Genomic DNA, 17,202 nt, shown 5'->3' on the forward strand with positions numbered 1-17,202 from the left:
GGGATGTGGGAGGAAACCGGAGCGCCCGGAGGAAACCCACGCGATCACAGGATGAGCATCCACACGGGCAGCACCCGAGGTCGGGATCGAACCTGCGTCTCTGGTGGCAAGAGCGGAACTCGCTATCAAAACATGGAGGGGACGGGGGACACAAGTTTTTGGCGACCATGTGCGCATGCGCACACTCACACACGCGCCCGCGAGGCTTCGGAGGCTCAATCCAGCGCTAAAAGCAGAGATTTTAAAATTGGGATTACAAAAACTTGGGGGGGTGTCCCCCGCCTCTCAAAACATGGGGGGGACGTATCCCCTCTGGCCCCCCCCGGGTTTTCCGCCCCTGTCTGGTGGTGTGAGGCAGCAACTCTATCGCTGCGCCACCATGCCTCTCCAGTTCAGATGGAGGGAGTAGTCAAGGAGGAGACCTGTAGGCTGGTTTATCTCACTCACATTTGGGCCTGATATAATCTGCCAATATTGTGCCTTGCGTTTGATCTCATGATGCCCACGGGAGGAATTTCACTGCTGCTGTTGCCCGTTTCTTCAATAGTCTTGGTTTGGTCTAAGCCTGTTTGTTGCCCGACCTGATCTGCACACCTTTGGTCCATGGGCGAAGTCCTTAGCAACAGAGAGAGCCCAGAAGAAGACAAACAAAATGGCTGCTGCCAGAGGGCTGGGGGAAGCACTGGAGAAAGATCTCGGCCACTTCCTCCAGTACCCACCCCCTTGGACTGAGGCATCTCAAAGACTCCTTTGCTGGACTGAGGGAGATGTTTTCCAAAGTTGCCTCTGGTGCTTCCAACACCGTCCCTCGCGTCCACTCTCTGCTTGTCTTTGACCGGAAACGGGCCTGTGGACCGGCCACACCGTGGGTCTTCTCTAGAGGTCAAAGGTTAATGTAATCAGTTCCAACCGCCTATCCGCTCAGTCAGATTGGTTTAGGGTGCTGATGGGGGAGGCTGGGCTCTCCCTGGGGTGGGGGCGCTGGCGTGCTCACCCACACCAATGCCGGGGTGGGGAGTGGTGTTGCGATATGCGGCCCTTGCCATCCCAGTCACCAGTCTTGTATTTGGTTGTGGGAGGAAGATCAGCGTTGCCCCAGTCGCTGTCCGGGTGCGTGCCAGGGTCTGGTGAATCCTCCTGTTCACGGCCTAGGGACCTTTTCCCTGTTATCTGTTTGACAGAGGATGAAACAACGGGAAGCAGAGTCACGTCACTAACTATACCTGATGTGATGACATTGACTATATGTAATGTGATGGCATCACTAACTACACATAATGTGATGATGTAATTGACCATATATAATGCGATGACGTCATTAACTATACGTAATGTGATGGCATCACTAACTACACATAATGTGATGATGTCATTGACCATACATAATGCGATGACGTCATTAACTATACGTAATGTGATGGCATCACTAACTACACATAATGTGATGATGTAATTGATTATACACAATGTGATGACAATAACTCTACATAATGTGATGATGTCATTAACTATACGTAATGTGATGACATCACTAACTATACCTAATGTGATGATGTAATTGACTATACATAATGCGATGATGTCATTAACTATACGTAATGTGATGACATCCTTAACTATACCAAATGTGATGATGTAATTGACTGTACGTAATGTGATTACATCACTAAATATACAAAATGTGATGATGTAATTGATTATACACAATGTGATGACAATAACTCTACATAATGTGATGATGTCATTAATTTACACAATGTGATGATGTTATTGATGCTACATGTTGTGATGATGTTGTATTTAATGTGTGGACTGTGATCGTGTGATCAACAACAGCGATCGTTGTCTGTAGCTTGTTCTGGGTGAGGGTTGCTGCTCAGTTGTGTACCAATGAACATGGTGTGTTGGTACGAGGGAGAGGACATGGCCTCAGTGGATGGGGCTCTCACAGAGGGCCGGGTGAAGGTGCTGTGTCTCTCTGTACTCCTTACCCGGTGCAGCAGAGGCCTCTGCGAGGCCGTGGGCAGTGTGGGTCTGACGGCCTCTCGCGGGATAGCACAGTAGGTCTCCAGGATGAGGAGGTCGCAGCTGCGGAAGCAACATTCCTCCACGATGCCTCGGTTCCTGCGACTACGGCGTCCCATCCTGTTGACTGCCGCCCGGGAAAATGGAGGCAATGAGTGCACGAGAAACAAACGGAATCACTCAGCCTCCTTGCCTTACAAGCACTGCACACAGGGAGAGCTCTGCTCTGTGTCTGACCCACACTGTCCTTGCCCTGGAACTGTGTGATGGGACCGTGTCGAGTTAGCTTCCTCTGTAGTAACACATGTTGTATCTGTGAAGCATGTGTTTGATGGGGCAGGGTAGAGGTGGTTCTCCTCCATGTGTGATCCCTGCTCCACCTGCACTGCGAGTTTCTAACACTGAAATCACCTTTCTATACCTGTATATGTATTATCGGGAGAAAATGGTGTATTTTACACTTCTGATAAACTGAGTGTGGGTGCACGGAGTCGCTGCCTTACAGCGCCAGAGGCCCGGGTTCGATCCTAACTACGGATACTGTCTGTATAGAGTTTGCACGTTCTCCCCGTGACCTGCATGGGTTTTCTCTGGGATCTCCGGTTTCTTCCCACACCTCAAAGACATACAGGTTTGTAGGTTGATCGGCTAGGTATAATTGTAAATTGTCCCTAGTGTGTGTGTAGGATAGTGCAAGGGTGCGGGGATCGCTGGTCGGTGCGGACTTGGTGGGTCAAAGGGCCTGTTTCCACGCTGTATCTCTAAACTAAGCTGAATTCTTCCAGGGCAAGTGCAATACTTGTTACACACAGCAGTGCTCACTTTGTTATCCCATTAAATACATACATTGGGGTTAGATAGAGAGTTAACTTTCTTCGACTCAGTTCCATCAAAAGCTCCCAGAGTAGATATGTTACCGTTTGAAATGAGAGTGAAGTTGGGCAAAAGATACCCAAGTTTGAAAGCCCGGACCACCAGACTCAGGAACAGCTTCTTCCCCTCTGTTATCAGGCTTCTGAACGGTCCTTCCATAAGCTAGGGTACTGTCCGATTCACCTCTACCCCATCGCGGACATTGGACTTTGTCTATGGAACTGGTGCGCTACAATGTTGAGAACTACATTCTGCCCCTTCATCCCCTTTGCTCGAAGGGCCTGTTTCCGCGCTGTATCTCTAAACCAGTGGTTCCCAACGTGGGGCGTACGCCCCACAGGGGGGCAATTTGATTTTTAAGGGGGGCAATTGAGCGCGACTGAGGAGGTCTGGGTCCAAATTTTCGATTTTTATTTTTTTGGATTTTCCATCAGGTAAACATATGTAGTTTATGTTTCAGATGTTATTTTGAGTAAATAATTTTTTTGGGGTAAAAAAGGTCTTTATTGTGTAGTTATTACATAATCCAAGGTATTGCCGTTTTAAGCTTCTTCAGCTGAAACGGAGTTCACTTTTTAAATGATAAGAATTATATATCACCACATTGTGGGGGGGGCATCAGGATTTTAGAGGTGATTAGGTGGGGCATGGCCAAAAAAAGGTTGGGAACCACTGCTCTAAATGAAACTTAAGGTGGGACAAGACTTTGATTATTTTGGCTGTGTGAAATTTAGATGGAGTTAATGGTGGGAAGTCTGGCCTGTGTGATGGACTGGGCTACATCCACTATTCTCTAATCAAATAAAACTATACATTAATACAATTAAGGCAAAGTACAATAGTACGACTTTTAAAATTGTACTTGAGTTTGACTTTATTGTATTTATGTAGAGATTTATCGGATCTGATTGGAAAAGCTTTCAATGTAGCTTATTATAAAAATGAAACCATATTTCAGCTGGTCTGCTTTATGTAGATTATGTAGAATACATACTATTGATTCTACAACTCTCTGGGATTATATAAAATGGGAGTACTTGCTGACATGGAAAAGAGCGCTCGCTACTCTGATTCCAACCTGTGATGTACCTGTTCTCAGAGCTCTAGTGAAACAGTGGGTATTTTGAAAGACCCATTGGGTATTTGTACAGCAGAGATTAATAGGTTCTTGATTAGTACGGGTGTCCAAGGTCACGGGGAGAGGGCAGGAGAATGGCGTGGAGAGGGGAAAGTAGAACAGCCATGATCGACCGGCAGAGCAGACTCGATGGGCTGAATGGCCTAATTCTGCTCCGATGTCTTATGAGCTTATGAGCCATGATTGAATAGCGGAGTAGACTCGATGGGCTGAATGGCCTAATTCTGCTCCTATGTCTTATGAGCTTATGAACTTATAAGCCATGATCAAATGGCAATAAACAATAGACAATAGGTGCAGGAGTAGGCCATTCGGCCCTTCGAGCTAGCACCGCCATTCAATGTGATCATGGCTGATCATCCCCAATCAGTACCCCGTTCCTGCCTTCTCCCCACATCCCCTGACTCCGCTATCTTTAAGAGCCCTATCTAGCTCTCTCTTGTGGACTCGATGGGCTGAATGGCCTAATTCTGCTCCTATGTCTTATGATTTTATGATCTTGTAGTAATGAATCCAGGCCCTAAAATATTGTCATATTTCCATTTGATGGTCGGGTGCAGATGAGAGCTTGCATAGAAATTATCCCAAACGGTGGCTGATACTTTGAGTGCTCTGTTGTTTGGTTTTCCACGAAACGCAAGGACCTGCAAGCTGGGAGCTGAGCCGTGCAAACATGACTTATTGAACCAACACCAGGTTATGTACACCTAGTCAGTACTTCCAGTCCCCACATTACAGAGTGTAAATATAACCCAACAAATGCAAATATTAACCAAAAATAAATTAAAAAAAAAACCCAAAACACAAAAATAAATACAAATATATAAAATTAGAGCCCTTCCCAGCTCAACATTTATCTCTTTCAAGCCGTGTCACTCAATCAATTGATCTCTCCATTAACGCATTGTTGCTTTGTGGGATCGTTCTGTGCCTTGGTTGTAGAGTCACGGAGTCACACAGGCCCTTCACCTCACACCGACCAATATGCCCCATCTACACTTAATCCCATTTGTCAGCGTTTGGCCCATATCCCTCTAAACCTGTCCTATCCATGCACCTGTCTAACTGCATCTTACATGTTGTGATAGTCCCTGCCTCAAGTACCGCTTCCAGCAGCTTGTTCCATACACTCACCGCCCTTTGTGTGAAAAAGGTTACCCCTCTTCAGATTCCTATAAAACTCCCCCCCTCACCTTAAACCAATGTCCTCTGGTTCTCGATTCCCCGACTCTGGGCAAGAGACTTTGTGCATCTACCCAATCTATTCCTGTCATGAGCTTGTACACTTCCATAAGACCACCCCTCATCCTCCAGTGCTCCAGGGAATAGAGACCCAGCCTGATCAACGTCTCCCTATAGCTCACACCCTCTCATCCTGACAACATCCTTGTAAATCTTCTCCGCCCCCTTTTCCAGCTTGACAACATCTCTCCTATAACACGGCGCCCAGAACTGAACACAATACTCTAAATGCGGACTCACCAACGTCTTATACAACTGCAACATGACCTCCTAACTTCTATACTCAAGTCTATTGTCAGGGTTTTCGTTGTTTCTGGACTGGTGGTAATTGGCTGCGAGAATGTTGTTGGGACAGTGATGACCTATAGCGGAGCAAGATAGTCCACTGACGAAAAAACCGTAGTAGATTCATGGGTAATCTTTAGCGCCATTTCTGTAACCGGCTTCCTTCTCCACTCTATTATCTTTGCTTTGGTTATGGCGCTATAGGTTCTATCGGCTGAAGGTGCAGATTGTTCAGCAAGATGACAGTGTCCAAGACATAGATCCACAGGGTCATGAACAGCACAGAAATGGGCCCTTCGATCCATTAGGTCCATGCTGACCTTTTGCCCACCTTAGGACCATATCCTACTATCCTGGCTTTATTCAGTGTCTGTCTAAACACCTCTTAACCATTGTAATTGTATCTGATTCCACCACCTTCTCAGGCAGCAAGGCTCAGATATTAACTGAAGGATGGCAGGGCGCTGCAGCGGTAGAGTTGCTGCCTCACAGCGCCAGAGATTCGGGTTCAATCCTGGCTACGGGTGCTGTCCGTACGGAGTTTGCACGTTCTCCCCGTGACCTGCGTGGGCTTTCTCCGAGACCTTCAGTTTCCTCCCACACTCCAAAGATGTACAGGTAATTGGCTTGGTATAGGTGTAAATTGAATCTAGTGTGTGTAGGATAGTGTTAATATGCAGGGTTCAGTTGGCTGAAGGGCCTGTTTCTGCGCTGTATATCTCTAAACTAAAACTAAAACTAAACTTTTCAAATCAAAAAGGCCAGTCCCACTTTCACGACTTAATTCATGACCTTTTTTACTCGTGGACATTTTTCATCTTGCTAGAAAAACGCCCCGACCTACTTGATGCCACAAGTACCTACGACTAGCATCACCGCCTACCTACGACCTACCGAGACCTTGTGACGACCATGCTGTGAGTATGAGTCAAGGGCAAACTCGGCAGAGGTCGTGAATTAGGTCGTGAAAGTGGGACAGGCTCTTAAGATAGACACAAAATGCTGGAGTAACTCAGCGGGCCAGGCAGCATCTCTGGAGAGAAGGAATGGGTGACGTTTCTGGTCGAGACCCTTCTTCAGTCTAAAATGTCACCCATTCCTTCTCCCCAGAGATGCTGCCTGTCCTGCTGAGTTACTCCAGCATTTTATATCATCAGTTTAAACGAGCATCTGCCGTTCCTTCCTAAACTGTTCCATATGTACAAATATAAACATGCCCCTCAGATCCCCTTTAAACCTCATTCCTTTCACCTTGAATCCAGGCCTTCTTATAAAGCCAAGAAACTATTGGATAGAAATCCCATGGCAAGGACTGGATGGAGTCAATGTAAGGCTAAACAATGATTGGATAGGATTCATCAATGGATAGCATTTATCCAATCACGGGAAGTAAATGGCGAATGAATTGGATAGAGATCATCCAATCAATGACACATGTGGTAGAAGTAACCCAATCATCTGAGACACACGGATGGAAACCATCCAATCAGTGGAAGTGATGGCTTGGAGAGCAATATCAAAGGTAACCAATAGCAATTTGAGTTTAATTATCATCTTATTTTTACCATCTTATTGTTACTTATTTACCATCGCCCACCGGGGGCTTTGACTCTGACATCGGGAGGAGAATGTGGAATGCAGGGGAGATATAAGACTTTGCCTTCCATCACAGTGAGGAGGAGATTCACTGTGATGGATGTTTGTGTAAATTGTGTTGTGTCTTGGTTCTTTTCCTTGTGTGTACGACTGCAGAAACCAAATTTTGTTAGAACCTCAATGAGGTTCAAATGACAACATGTATCAATTAGGGGATACAGAATGGAAAGAGGCCCTTCGGCTAAGCCAACCATCCATCACCCGTTCACATCAGTGCTACGTTCTCCCACTTTCACATCCACTCCCGAGGGGCAATTTTACAGAGGATAATTAATTTACCAACCCGCTTGCCTTTGGGATGTGGGAGGAAACCAGAGCACCCAGAGGAAACCCACGCGGTCACAGGGAGAACGTATAAACTCCGTACAGACAGCACCCGAGGTCAGATTCGGACCAGGGTTCCTGGTGCTTTGAGGCAGTAACTCTACCGCTGCACCACCGTGCTGATCTATATATATTTCAGCTTGTTGTTACCCCTCCTCCCACTATCCATCCTCACGTTTACCACCGTCTCTCCACTGACCCATCCAAGTGCCACATCATTCAATCACTCCTGGGTTCCATAAACCTGCCCTTTGGCAATGAACCCATCTCCACCTCACGCTGGCTCGGCAAGGCCAGCAGCATAATCAAGGACCAGTCGCACCCCGGTCACTCCCTCTTCTCCCCTCGCCCATCAGGCAAGAGGTACAGAAGTGTGAAAACAAACGCACACCTGCAGATTCAGGGACAGTTTCTCCCCAGACAATGAGGCAACTAAACCATCCTACCACAACTAGAGAGCAGTCCTGAACCACTATCTACCTCATTGGAGACCCTCGGGCTATATTTGATCGGACTTTACTGGACTTTATCTTGCACTAAACGCTATTCTCTTTATCCTGTATCTGTACACGGTGGGCGATCGATTGTAATCATGTATTGTCTTTCTGCTGACTGGTTAGCACGCAACAAAAGCTTTTCACTGTACCTCGGTACATGTGACAAGAAAAAAAACTCAAACTCAGTTCTCACCATTCCTTTCCTACTTTCTCGGCTTCTTAACACTTATTTTGTCTGAAGAAGGGTTTCGGCCCGAAACGTTGCCTATTTCCTTCGCTCCATAGATGCTGCTGCACCCGCTGAGTTTCTCCAGCATTTTTGTCTACCTTCAATTTGCCAGCATCTGCAGTTCCTTCTTAAACACTTATTTCATCCCTAACTTCTGATGAAAGGTCAACTTCAATGCACCTCGATACACGTGATAATAACTAACTAAACTAAAATCATGAGGGGAGTAGATGCACAGAGTCTCTTGCCCAGAGTAGGGGAATCGAGGACCAGAGGACATGGGTTCAAGGTGAAGGGGAAAAGATTTAATAGGAACCCGAGGGGTAACTTTTACACACAAAGGGTGGTGGGTGTATGGAACAAGCTGTCGGAGGAGGTGGTTGAAACAAAGGCTATCCCAACACTTAAAAACAGTTAGACATGGTACATGGATAGAACAGGTTTGGAAGGATATGGATCATGTTGGCCGTTGTGGGCAAGTTGGGTCGCTGAGTTACTCCAGCACTTTGCGTCTATCTTCGGAGTAAACCAGCATCTGCAGTTCCTCGCTGCACATCCCGTAATGTTGACTCCACTTCCCTCTCCACAGATACTGCCTTTATTTACCCATTAGTTTAGTTTAGAGATACAGCGCGGAAACAGGCCCTTCAGCCCTCCAGGTCCGCACCGACCAGCGATCCCCGCACACTAACACTATCCTACACACACTAGGGACAATTTACACACACCAAGCCAATTAACCAACAAACCTGTACGTACGTCTTTGGAGTGTGGGAGGAAACCGAAGATCTCGGAGAAAACCCATGCGGGTCACGGGGAGAACGTACAAACTCCGCACAGTCAGAACCCACAGTCGGGATCGAACCCGGGTCTTTGGTGCTGTAAATGCTGTAAAGCAGTAACTCTACCGCTGTGCCACCGTGCCACCCCCTGGTGGGCAGCCAATCCTTCCCTGAGCTGAACTTGATTAGTACGGGAACAGACATCAGGGTTTTGACCCGAAATGTCACCTATTCCTTCGCTCCATAGATGCTACCTCACCCGCTGAGTTACTCCAGCATTTTTGTCTACCTCAAGATTCAAGATTCAAGAGAGGTTATTGTCATGTGTCCCAGATAGGACAATGAAATTCTTGCTTTGCTTCAGCACAACAGAATATAGTAGGCATAAATAAATATAGAAATATAGAAATACAGTGTGACCATATACCATTGAATATATATATATATATACACACACAAACAAACAGATAAAGTGCAATGGGCTATTAATGATCAGAGTTTTGTTTGAGTTGAGTTTAATAGCCTGATGGCTGTGGGGAAGTAGCTATTCCTGAACCTGGATGTTGCAGTCTTCAGGCACCTGTACCTTCTACCTGAAGGCAGCGGGGAGATGAGTGAGTGGCCAGGATGGTGTGGGTCCTTGATGATACTGCCAACATTTTTGAGGCTTTGATTAGTGCGGGTGTCAGGGGTTATGGGGAGAAGGCAGGAGAATGGGGTTAGGAGGGAGAGATGGATCAACCATGATTGAATGGCGGAGTAGACTTGATGGGCCGAATACTCTCTAGAATTTAGGAGATTGAGAGGGGATCTTATAGAAACTTACAAAATTCTTAAGGGGTTGGACAGGCTAGATGCAGGAAGATTGTTCCCGATGTTGGGGAAGTCCAGGACAAGGGGTCACAGCTTAAGGATTAGGGGGAAACCCTTTAAAACTGAGATGAGAAGAACTTTTTTCACACAGAGAGTTGTGAATCTCTGGAACTCTCTGCCACCGAGGGTAGTTGAGGCCAGTTTATTGGCTATATTTAAGAGGGAGTTAGATGTGGCCCTTGTGGCTAAGGGGATCAGGGGGTATGGAGAGAAGGCAGGTACGGGATACTGAGTTGGATGATCAGCCATGATCATATTGAATGGCGGTGCAGGCTCGAAGGGCCGAATGGCCTACTCCTGCACCTAATTTCTATGTTTCTATGAATGGCCAAATTCTGCTCCTATCACTTATGACCTTACGGACTGGTGTAGATTCCGGGTTCTTTGTGTTACACTGCGAAAGTTAAAGACAAAGTGGGGAGGGTTCTCACCAAAGTAGAAGCCCCGCTCGGCACAGACGAACTGCAGGGCGTCGACAAGCTCAGCCCCGCACAGTGTCTCCTCGGTCCTGATGGTGGAAACCCCCAGGCAGCCAGTGAGAACCAACGCCACACACAGAGACTTCTGCACCACACTGCTGCAGCCAACTGCCTGTGGAAAGAGCATGAAAATTAGTCTCCGGGTCTCTCCGGTGGCAAGGAACTGCAGACGCTGGTTTACACCGAAAATAGACACAAAAAGCCCGGAGTAGCTCAGCGGGACAGGCAGCATCTCTGCAGAAAAGGAAGAGCTGACGTTTCCTCTTCCTTCGTCACTTCTTCCTTTTCTCCAGTCCCACGGGTTGGTTTAGAGATACAACGCGGAAACAGGCCCTTCGGCCCACCGAGTGCCTGCATGTATTTGGAGTGTGGGAGGAAACTGCAGATCTCGGAGAAAACCCATGCGGACAAGGGAAGAATGTACAAACCAAAGATCCTATAGCGGAGCAAGATAGGCCACTCCTTCTAAAGTCAATGGGCTGACGTGTAGTACGCAACGGAGCGGAATGTGGGCCTTTTTTTCATCCATTTTAGTAACCCGACCCGACCCGCGGTGTAATCAACGTTGCGGGGGAACAGTTTGTGTTAATAAATTATAATTCTGAAAATGAGGAGAAGATTTTTACCAAGTAACTTTTATTTTTACGAGGATGTTTCCGTAACCGGCTTCCGTCTCTGAACTAGTTATCTTTGCTCCGCTACGGGATCTTTGGTGCGGAGACGGAAGCCGGTTACGGAAATGGGGCCGAAAATTACCCATGAATCTGCCCATGACCGTACTACGTCTTTTTCGTTGAGTGATCTATCTTGCTCGCTATAGGATCTTTGGTACAAACTCCGTACAGACAGCACCCGGAGTCAGGATCGAACTCTGGTCTCTGGTGCTGTGAGGCAGCAACTAGATCACTGCATCACTCTACTGCCCATAAGACTGATGGGAATGCTCTGAGAGCAGGCACATATATCATATACCATTCACCACGCATGGTGCATTTAAATCTATACCACACACCACTATCTCATATCACCACAGATAATTCTATCGAAACTAAACTAAACTAAACCAACGCCTACCTGGCCAATACAACCTCTGTTTACTCCATCTTGTCATTGTTTATATGAGCTCGCTATGCACAGATACTGCTGTTTGCTGTCCGTAACTTTGACAAAAGAACCGAGAGAGAGGGAGGGAGAGAAGAGGAAAGAGAGAGAGATGATATTTTTTTTAACATTGCAATGACATGCTGCAGAAAAGGACAGTGGAAGCCGATTTAATAGGATTTTTCCAAAGGAAAGTGGGGAATTGCTTGAAATTTGCAAGGATTTGGGGCTAATTAACAAAGTCACTTTCAATGAGCTAGGATAGCCAGGATGGGCAGAATGGCCTCAGTTGTGCTGTAAGCTTCAATGAACTTTGCACACAATACTGTGAGTCTGAAGAAGGGTTTCGACCCGAAAGGTTGCCAATTTCCTTCGCTCCATAGATGCTGCTGCACCCGCTGAGTTTCTCCAGCACTTTTGTCTAACGTGAGATTAGCTTAGTTTCGAGGTACTGCTTGGAAACACCGAGTCCCACACCAACCACCGATCATGCATTCACACACTAGTTCTGTGTTGTTCTTTTTTCTTATCCGCTTCTGATACCCTAGGGGTATTTTTTTACAGAAGCCAATTAACCTACAAACCTGCACGTCTTTGGGATGTGGGAGGAATCTGGAGCACCCGGAGACACCCCAAGCGGGTCACGGGGAGAACGTACAAACTCCCACAGTCGGGATCGAACCCGGGTCTCCGGTGCTGTGAGGCAGCAGCTCTACCCGCTGCGCCACCGTGCCGCCCTGATGCAGGGTAACGCTATCAGCGTGTTTGTTGCATAGCTTCAAAGACGTGGAAATCATTGCACTGAATGCGTGAGGTTGCTGAGTGGCTTGAAGTGTTCTGACTTACCTTCAATATGTCCAGGCATGTGAGAGCAGGGTCCTGGGAAGTCCCGGTGGAACTGAGGGAAAGCAGCCTCAACATCATTGTGCAGCGTCCCAGACCAGCAGTGACTGGGGAGATCCACAGTGCAGACAGTCAACTGTGACCCAGTAGAGACCACAGCCAAGGCTAACACAGCCTGACCTGAGGACTTTGTTCCACTGTGTACGTGTGCATATCTGTATGTGTCTTTGTATATATGTGTGAGTGTGTGTGTGTCTGTATATACGTGTGTGTGTGTGTATGTGTCTTTGTATATATGTATGTGCGTGTATATGTGTGTGTGTGCGTGTCTGCATATGTGTGTGTGTGTATGTGTCTTTGAATATATGCGTGTATGTGTGTGCATGTGGCTTTGTATATGTGTGTGTATGTGTCTTTGTATATGTGTGTGTATGTGTATGCGTGTGTATATGTGTGTGTGTATGTGTGTCTTTGTATATGTGTGTGTGTGCCTTTGTATATGTGTGTGTGTGTGTGTGTTTGTATGTGTGTGTATGTGTATACGTGTGTATGTGTGTGTGTGTGTGTGCGTGTGTGCGTGTGTGTGTGTATATGTGTGTGTGTGTGTCTATATATGTGTGTGTGTATGTGTCTATGTGTCTTTGTATCTGTGTGTGTATGTGTATGCGTGTGTATATGTGTATGTGTATGTGTGTGTATGTGCCTGTGTGTGTACGTGTATGCGTGTGTGTGTATGTGTGTGTATGTGTCTTTGTATATATATATGTGTATGTGCCTGTGCGTTTGTATGTGTGTATATGTGTGAATTTATGTGTGTATGTGTATATGTGTGTAGGAAAGAACTGCAGATGCTGGTTTACATTGAAAGTAGATACAAAATGCTGGAGTAACTTGGCAGGACAGGCAGCATCTCTGGAGAGCAGGAATGGGTGAGGTTTCGGGTGGAGACCCTTCTTCAGACTAATATCAGGGGGGTGGGGGGGACAGAGATAGAATGTAGTCAGAGACAGTAAGACTAGTGGGAGAACTGGGAAGGGGGAGGGGATGGAGAGAGAGGGAAAAGAAGGGCTACTTGAAGTTAGAGAACTCAATGTTCATACCGCTGGGGCGGAAGCTGCCCAAGCAAAATATGAGGTGCTGTTCCTCCAATTTGCGCTGGGCCTCACCCTGACAATGGAGGAGGCCCAGGACAGAAAGGTCAGTGTGGGAATGGGACGGGGACTTGAAGTGCTGAGCAACCGGGAGATCGGGTAGGTTAAGACGGACTGAGCGGAGGTATTCAGCGAAACGATCGCTGAGCCTGCGCTTGGTCTCGCTGATATACAGGAGTTGACACCTGGAACAGCGGATACAGTAGACGAGGTTGGAGGAGGTGCAAGTGAACCTCTGCCTCACCTGGAAAGACTGTCGGGGTCCTTGGATGGAGTCGAGGGGGGAGGTAAAGGGACAGGTGTTGCATCTCCTGCGGTTGCTGGGGAAAGTACCTGGGGAGGGGGTGGTTTGGGTGGGAATGGGACGAGTTGACCAGGGAGTTGCGGAGGGAACGGTCTCTGCGGAAAGAAGAAAGGGGTGGAGATGGGAAGATGTGGCCAGTAGTGGGATCCCGTTGGAGGGGGCGAATATGTTGGAGGATTATATGCTGTTGAAAATGTTGGAGATATGTGTATATGTGTGTGTGTTCACATGTGTGTGCGTGGTATGTGTGAATATGCGCGTGTGTGTGTGTGTGTATGTGTGAATATATGCGTGCGTGTATATAGAACTGCAGATGCAGGTTTATACCAAAGATAGATGCAAAGTACTGGAATAACTCAGCGGGTCAGGCAGTATCCCTGGAGAAAGAGGATGAGTGATGTCTTGGGTCAGGACCCTTTATGACCTCACCTGTCAGACCCGCTGAGTTACTCCAGCACTTTGTGTCTATCTTTGGTATAAACCTGCATCTGCAGTTCTTTGTTTCCACGACTTGTAAATTGAGTTGGATGGGTATTCCCAACTCCATCCAGCTGTTCCCTCCTCCTCCTCCTCCTCTCCCCTCCATCCTCAGGTCTTCATTGAAATGGACTCTCTTCTCTCTTCTCCCTGAGAGATTTAATGTACTGTTCTGAAGGCATTGCCTTCTGCGGCACTTCCTCAGCAGTCCAATGGGTGTCAGCCTAGAGTCATCCACACAGACGGAGGATCATAACAGCTTCATTTGTGCTTCATCTCATACATCGAGTGAAGTTCAAATCCAACTCAATTTACCAAAGGTTGTTGGCAGAAGGTCAATCTCCTTCCTGTACTCCGTTTTGTCTAGGGTCGCCAACTTCCTCACTCCCAAATAAGGGACAAAAGGTCAAAATAAGGGACAATTTCCCCACGGCAATTCGTTGACCGGGTCCGCCGTGGCTGGGTGAATGATGAGTCGGCCCGGGTGCTGGACTGCACACACAAAGCCCAGCCGGCGGGCCAGCTGAGGAGTTTTGGTCTGGACCGCATGACGTCACGTGCAAAGTCCGGTGCCCCGTCCAACTCATGAACCGATGATCGGCCATGAGAAGGAGGGGTGGAGGAGGTGGTGTCGGCGGTAAGCGAAGGTCCGAAGGTCGGACAGCTGGCCGGGCTGCCGACGGACGGGGCCACTGGCGAGGCGTTGCTGGTGCTGCTGCTGCACTCCATGGGCTGCACTACGTCGGGAAGGGTGAGGCGGGGGCCAGACGCGGCGTTCCGACCCAACAGTCCCCTCGACCCGGGTAGCACCAGTCAAATACGGGACAAGGGGCGGTTCCATAAGGGTAGCCCAAAAAATGGGATGTCCCGGCTAATACGGGACAGTTGGCAAACCTGGTCTCGTCATTACTTGTTATCCAGCCCCCAATGGCTACACGGGCGTAGGTGTACAAGGAGTAAAGAAGGGGGCTGAGAACGCAGTCTTAAGGAGTGTTCAGTATTAATGGAGAAGATAGACACAAAAAGCTGGAATTACTCAGTTTCAGGTCGAGACTCGAACTCTTCTTCAGACTCGACCCGAAAAGTCACCCATTCCTTCTCTCCAGAGACGCTGCCTGACCCACTGAGTTGCTCCGGCTTTTTGTGTCTATCTTTGGTTTAACCCAGTATTTGCAGTTCCTTCCTACACATTTAATGCCGAGGATGATTTGTCACCTATCCTCACTGATATTGTTCTGTTTGTCAGGAAGTCGAGGATCCAGTTACATACTGACCCCGTCCAAGTTCCACGAGTTTGAGGATCAGCGTGGTTGAGGCAATGGTATTGAACACACAGAGGTATAGTCAATAGACAATAGACAATGGACAACAGGTGCAGGAGTAGGCCATTCAGCCCTTCGAGCCAGTACCGCCATTCAATGTGATCATGGCTGATCATCCCCAATCAGTACCCCGTTCCTGCCTTCTCCCCATATTCTCTCCGCTATCTTTAAGACCCCTGTCTAGCTCTCTCTTGAAAGCATCCAGAGAACCCGCCTCCACCCTCTGAGGCAGAGAATTCCACAGACTCACAACTCTCTGTGAGAAAAAGTGTTTTCTCGTCTCCGTTCTAAATGGCTTACCCCTTATTCTTAAACTGTGTGGCCCCTGGTTCTGGACTCCCCCAACATCGGGAACATGTTTCCTGCCTCTAGCGTATCCAAACCCTTAACAATCTTATATGTTTCAATGAGATCTCCTCTCATCCTTCCAAACTCCTCAGTGTACAAGCCCAGCCGCTCCATTCTCTCAGCATATGACAGTCCCGCCATCCCGGGAATTAACCTTGTAAACCTACGCTGCACTCCCGCAATAGCAAGAATATCCTTCCTCAAATTAGGGGACCAAAACAGCACACAATACTCCAGGTGTGGTCTGTACAACTGCAGAAGGAGTCTACGATAGCAGCTATCTCCCTTGTCCAGGTGTCCCAGGGATGGTGTCAGGCCGGGGAGATGGCATCTCCTCTCTTATTATTAATCCTCCTGATCAAGGGCGGCACGGTGGCACAGCAGCGGGTAGAGCTGCTGCCTCACAGCGCCAGAGACCCGGGTTCGATCCTGACCACGGATGTCGTCTGTACGTAGTTTGTACGTTCTTTACGTACTTTACCTACGTACTTTAAGGATAAGAGGGAAGTATTTTAGGACCGAGATGAGAAAAATATTTTTCACACAGAGAGTGGTGAATCTGTGGTATTCTCTGCCACAGAAGGTAGTTGAGGCCACAGTTCATTGGCTATATTTAAGAGGGAGTTAGATGTGGCCCTTCTGGCTAAAGGGATCAGGGGGTATGGAGAGAAGGCAGGTATGGGATACTGAGTTGGATGATAAGCCAGGATCATATTGAATGGCGGTGCAGGCTCGAAGGGCCAAATGGCCTACTCCTGCACCTATTGCCTATGTTTCTATGTTTCTATGTTCTCCCCATGACCCGGGTGGGTTTTCTCCGGGTGCTGAGATTTCCTCCCACACTCCAAAGACGCGCAAGTTTGTAGGTTAATTGGCTTGGAAATATTGTAAATTGTCCCTCATGTTTGACCAATGCATGCTGTTTAGGATTGATAAAGGTGTAAGGAAGTTCACCACAAAGCCAAGACAAATAGGAAAGAAAGGCAGCTCGTGTTTCTTTTAAAAAAAAAACATTTTATGTTTGTCCTAAAGCAATTTGCAAGGTAACGAGGTATTTTGTTTTTGCTTGTAACCAATTTGTACACGGCACACACCACAAACAGTGGTGAGAAAGCAAGCAGATATCTCAAGTCAATGATCTTAGATGAGTGATAAATGTTGGCCCTTTGGCACTGCGGAAAAGTCCCCTGCTCTTGAACCAAGCTGTAGATTAGTTCAGCGTTTTTACGGCTCTGGGCCTGTACTCGCTGGAG

The 17,202-nt window shown here is 47.5% G+C and overlaps 1 protein-coding gene across 2 annotated transcripts; it reads right to left on the reverse strand.

The window, feature by feature from the left end:
• Positions 1 to 313: 313 nt before the first annotated feature.
• On the reverse strand, positions 314 to 12,581 carry LOC129713780 (insulin-like growth factor I, juvenile form). Of its 2 annotated transcripts, XM_055663079.1 has the most exons (4): positions 12,351 to 12,581; positions 10,356 to 10,515; positions 1,992 to 2,152; positions 314 to 1,170 (listed from the first exon to the last, which is right to left on the reverse strand). In XM_055663079.1, exons 1-4 carry the CDS (start codon positions 12,426 to 12,428, stop codon positions 991 to 993), a joined length of 579 nt encoding a protein of 192 aa, XP_055519054.1. In that variant the 5' UTR covers positions 12,429 to 12,581; the 3' UTR covers positions 314 to 990. The 2 variants fall into 2 exon arrangements, with proteins under 2 accessions (XP_055519054.1, XP_055519053.1); XM_055663078.1 differs by lacking the exon at positions 12,351 to 12,581 and having other exon boundaries at positions 10,356 to 12,333.
• Positions 12,582 to 17,202: the final 4,621 nt, after the last annotated feature.

Source organism: Leucoraja erinacea, chromosome 37 (assembly GCF_028641065.1).
Source record: "Leucoraja erinacea ecotype New England chromosome 37, Leri_hhj_1, whole genome shotgun sequence".
Classification (NCBI taxonomy): domain Eukaryota; kingdom Metazoa; phylum Chordata; class Chondrichthyes; order Rajiformes; family Rajidae; genus Leucoraja; species Leucoraja erinaceus.

Bases quoted from the DNA above. Each gene is read 5' to 3' on its own strand.
- LOC129713780 (XM_055663078.1), bottom strand. From the start codon at position 10,635: ATGCTGCCTGTCCCGCTGAGCTACTCCGGGCTTTTTGTGTCTATTTTC. The intron at 2,153-10,355 runs GTGAGAACCCTC...CCCGGGCGGCAG, and splicing joins CGAGCGGGGCTTCTACTTTG to TCAACAGGATGGGACGCCGT. The intron at 1,171-1,991 runs GTAAGGAGTACA...TCTGTCAAACAG, and splicing joins AGAGGCCTCTGCTGCACCGG to ATAACAGGGAAAAGGTCCCT.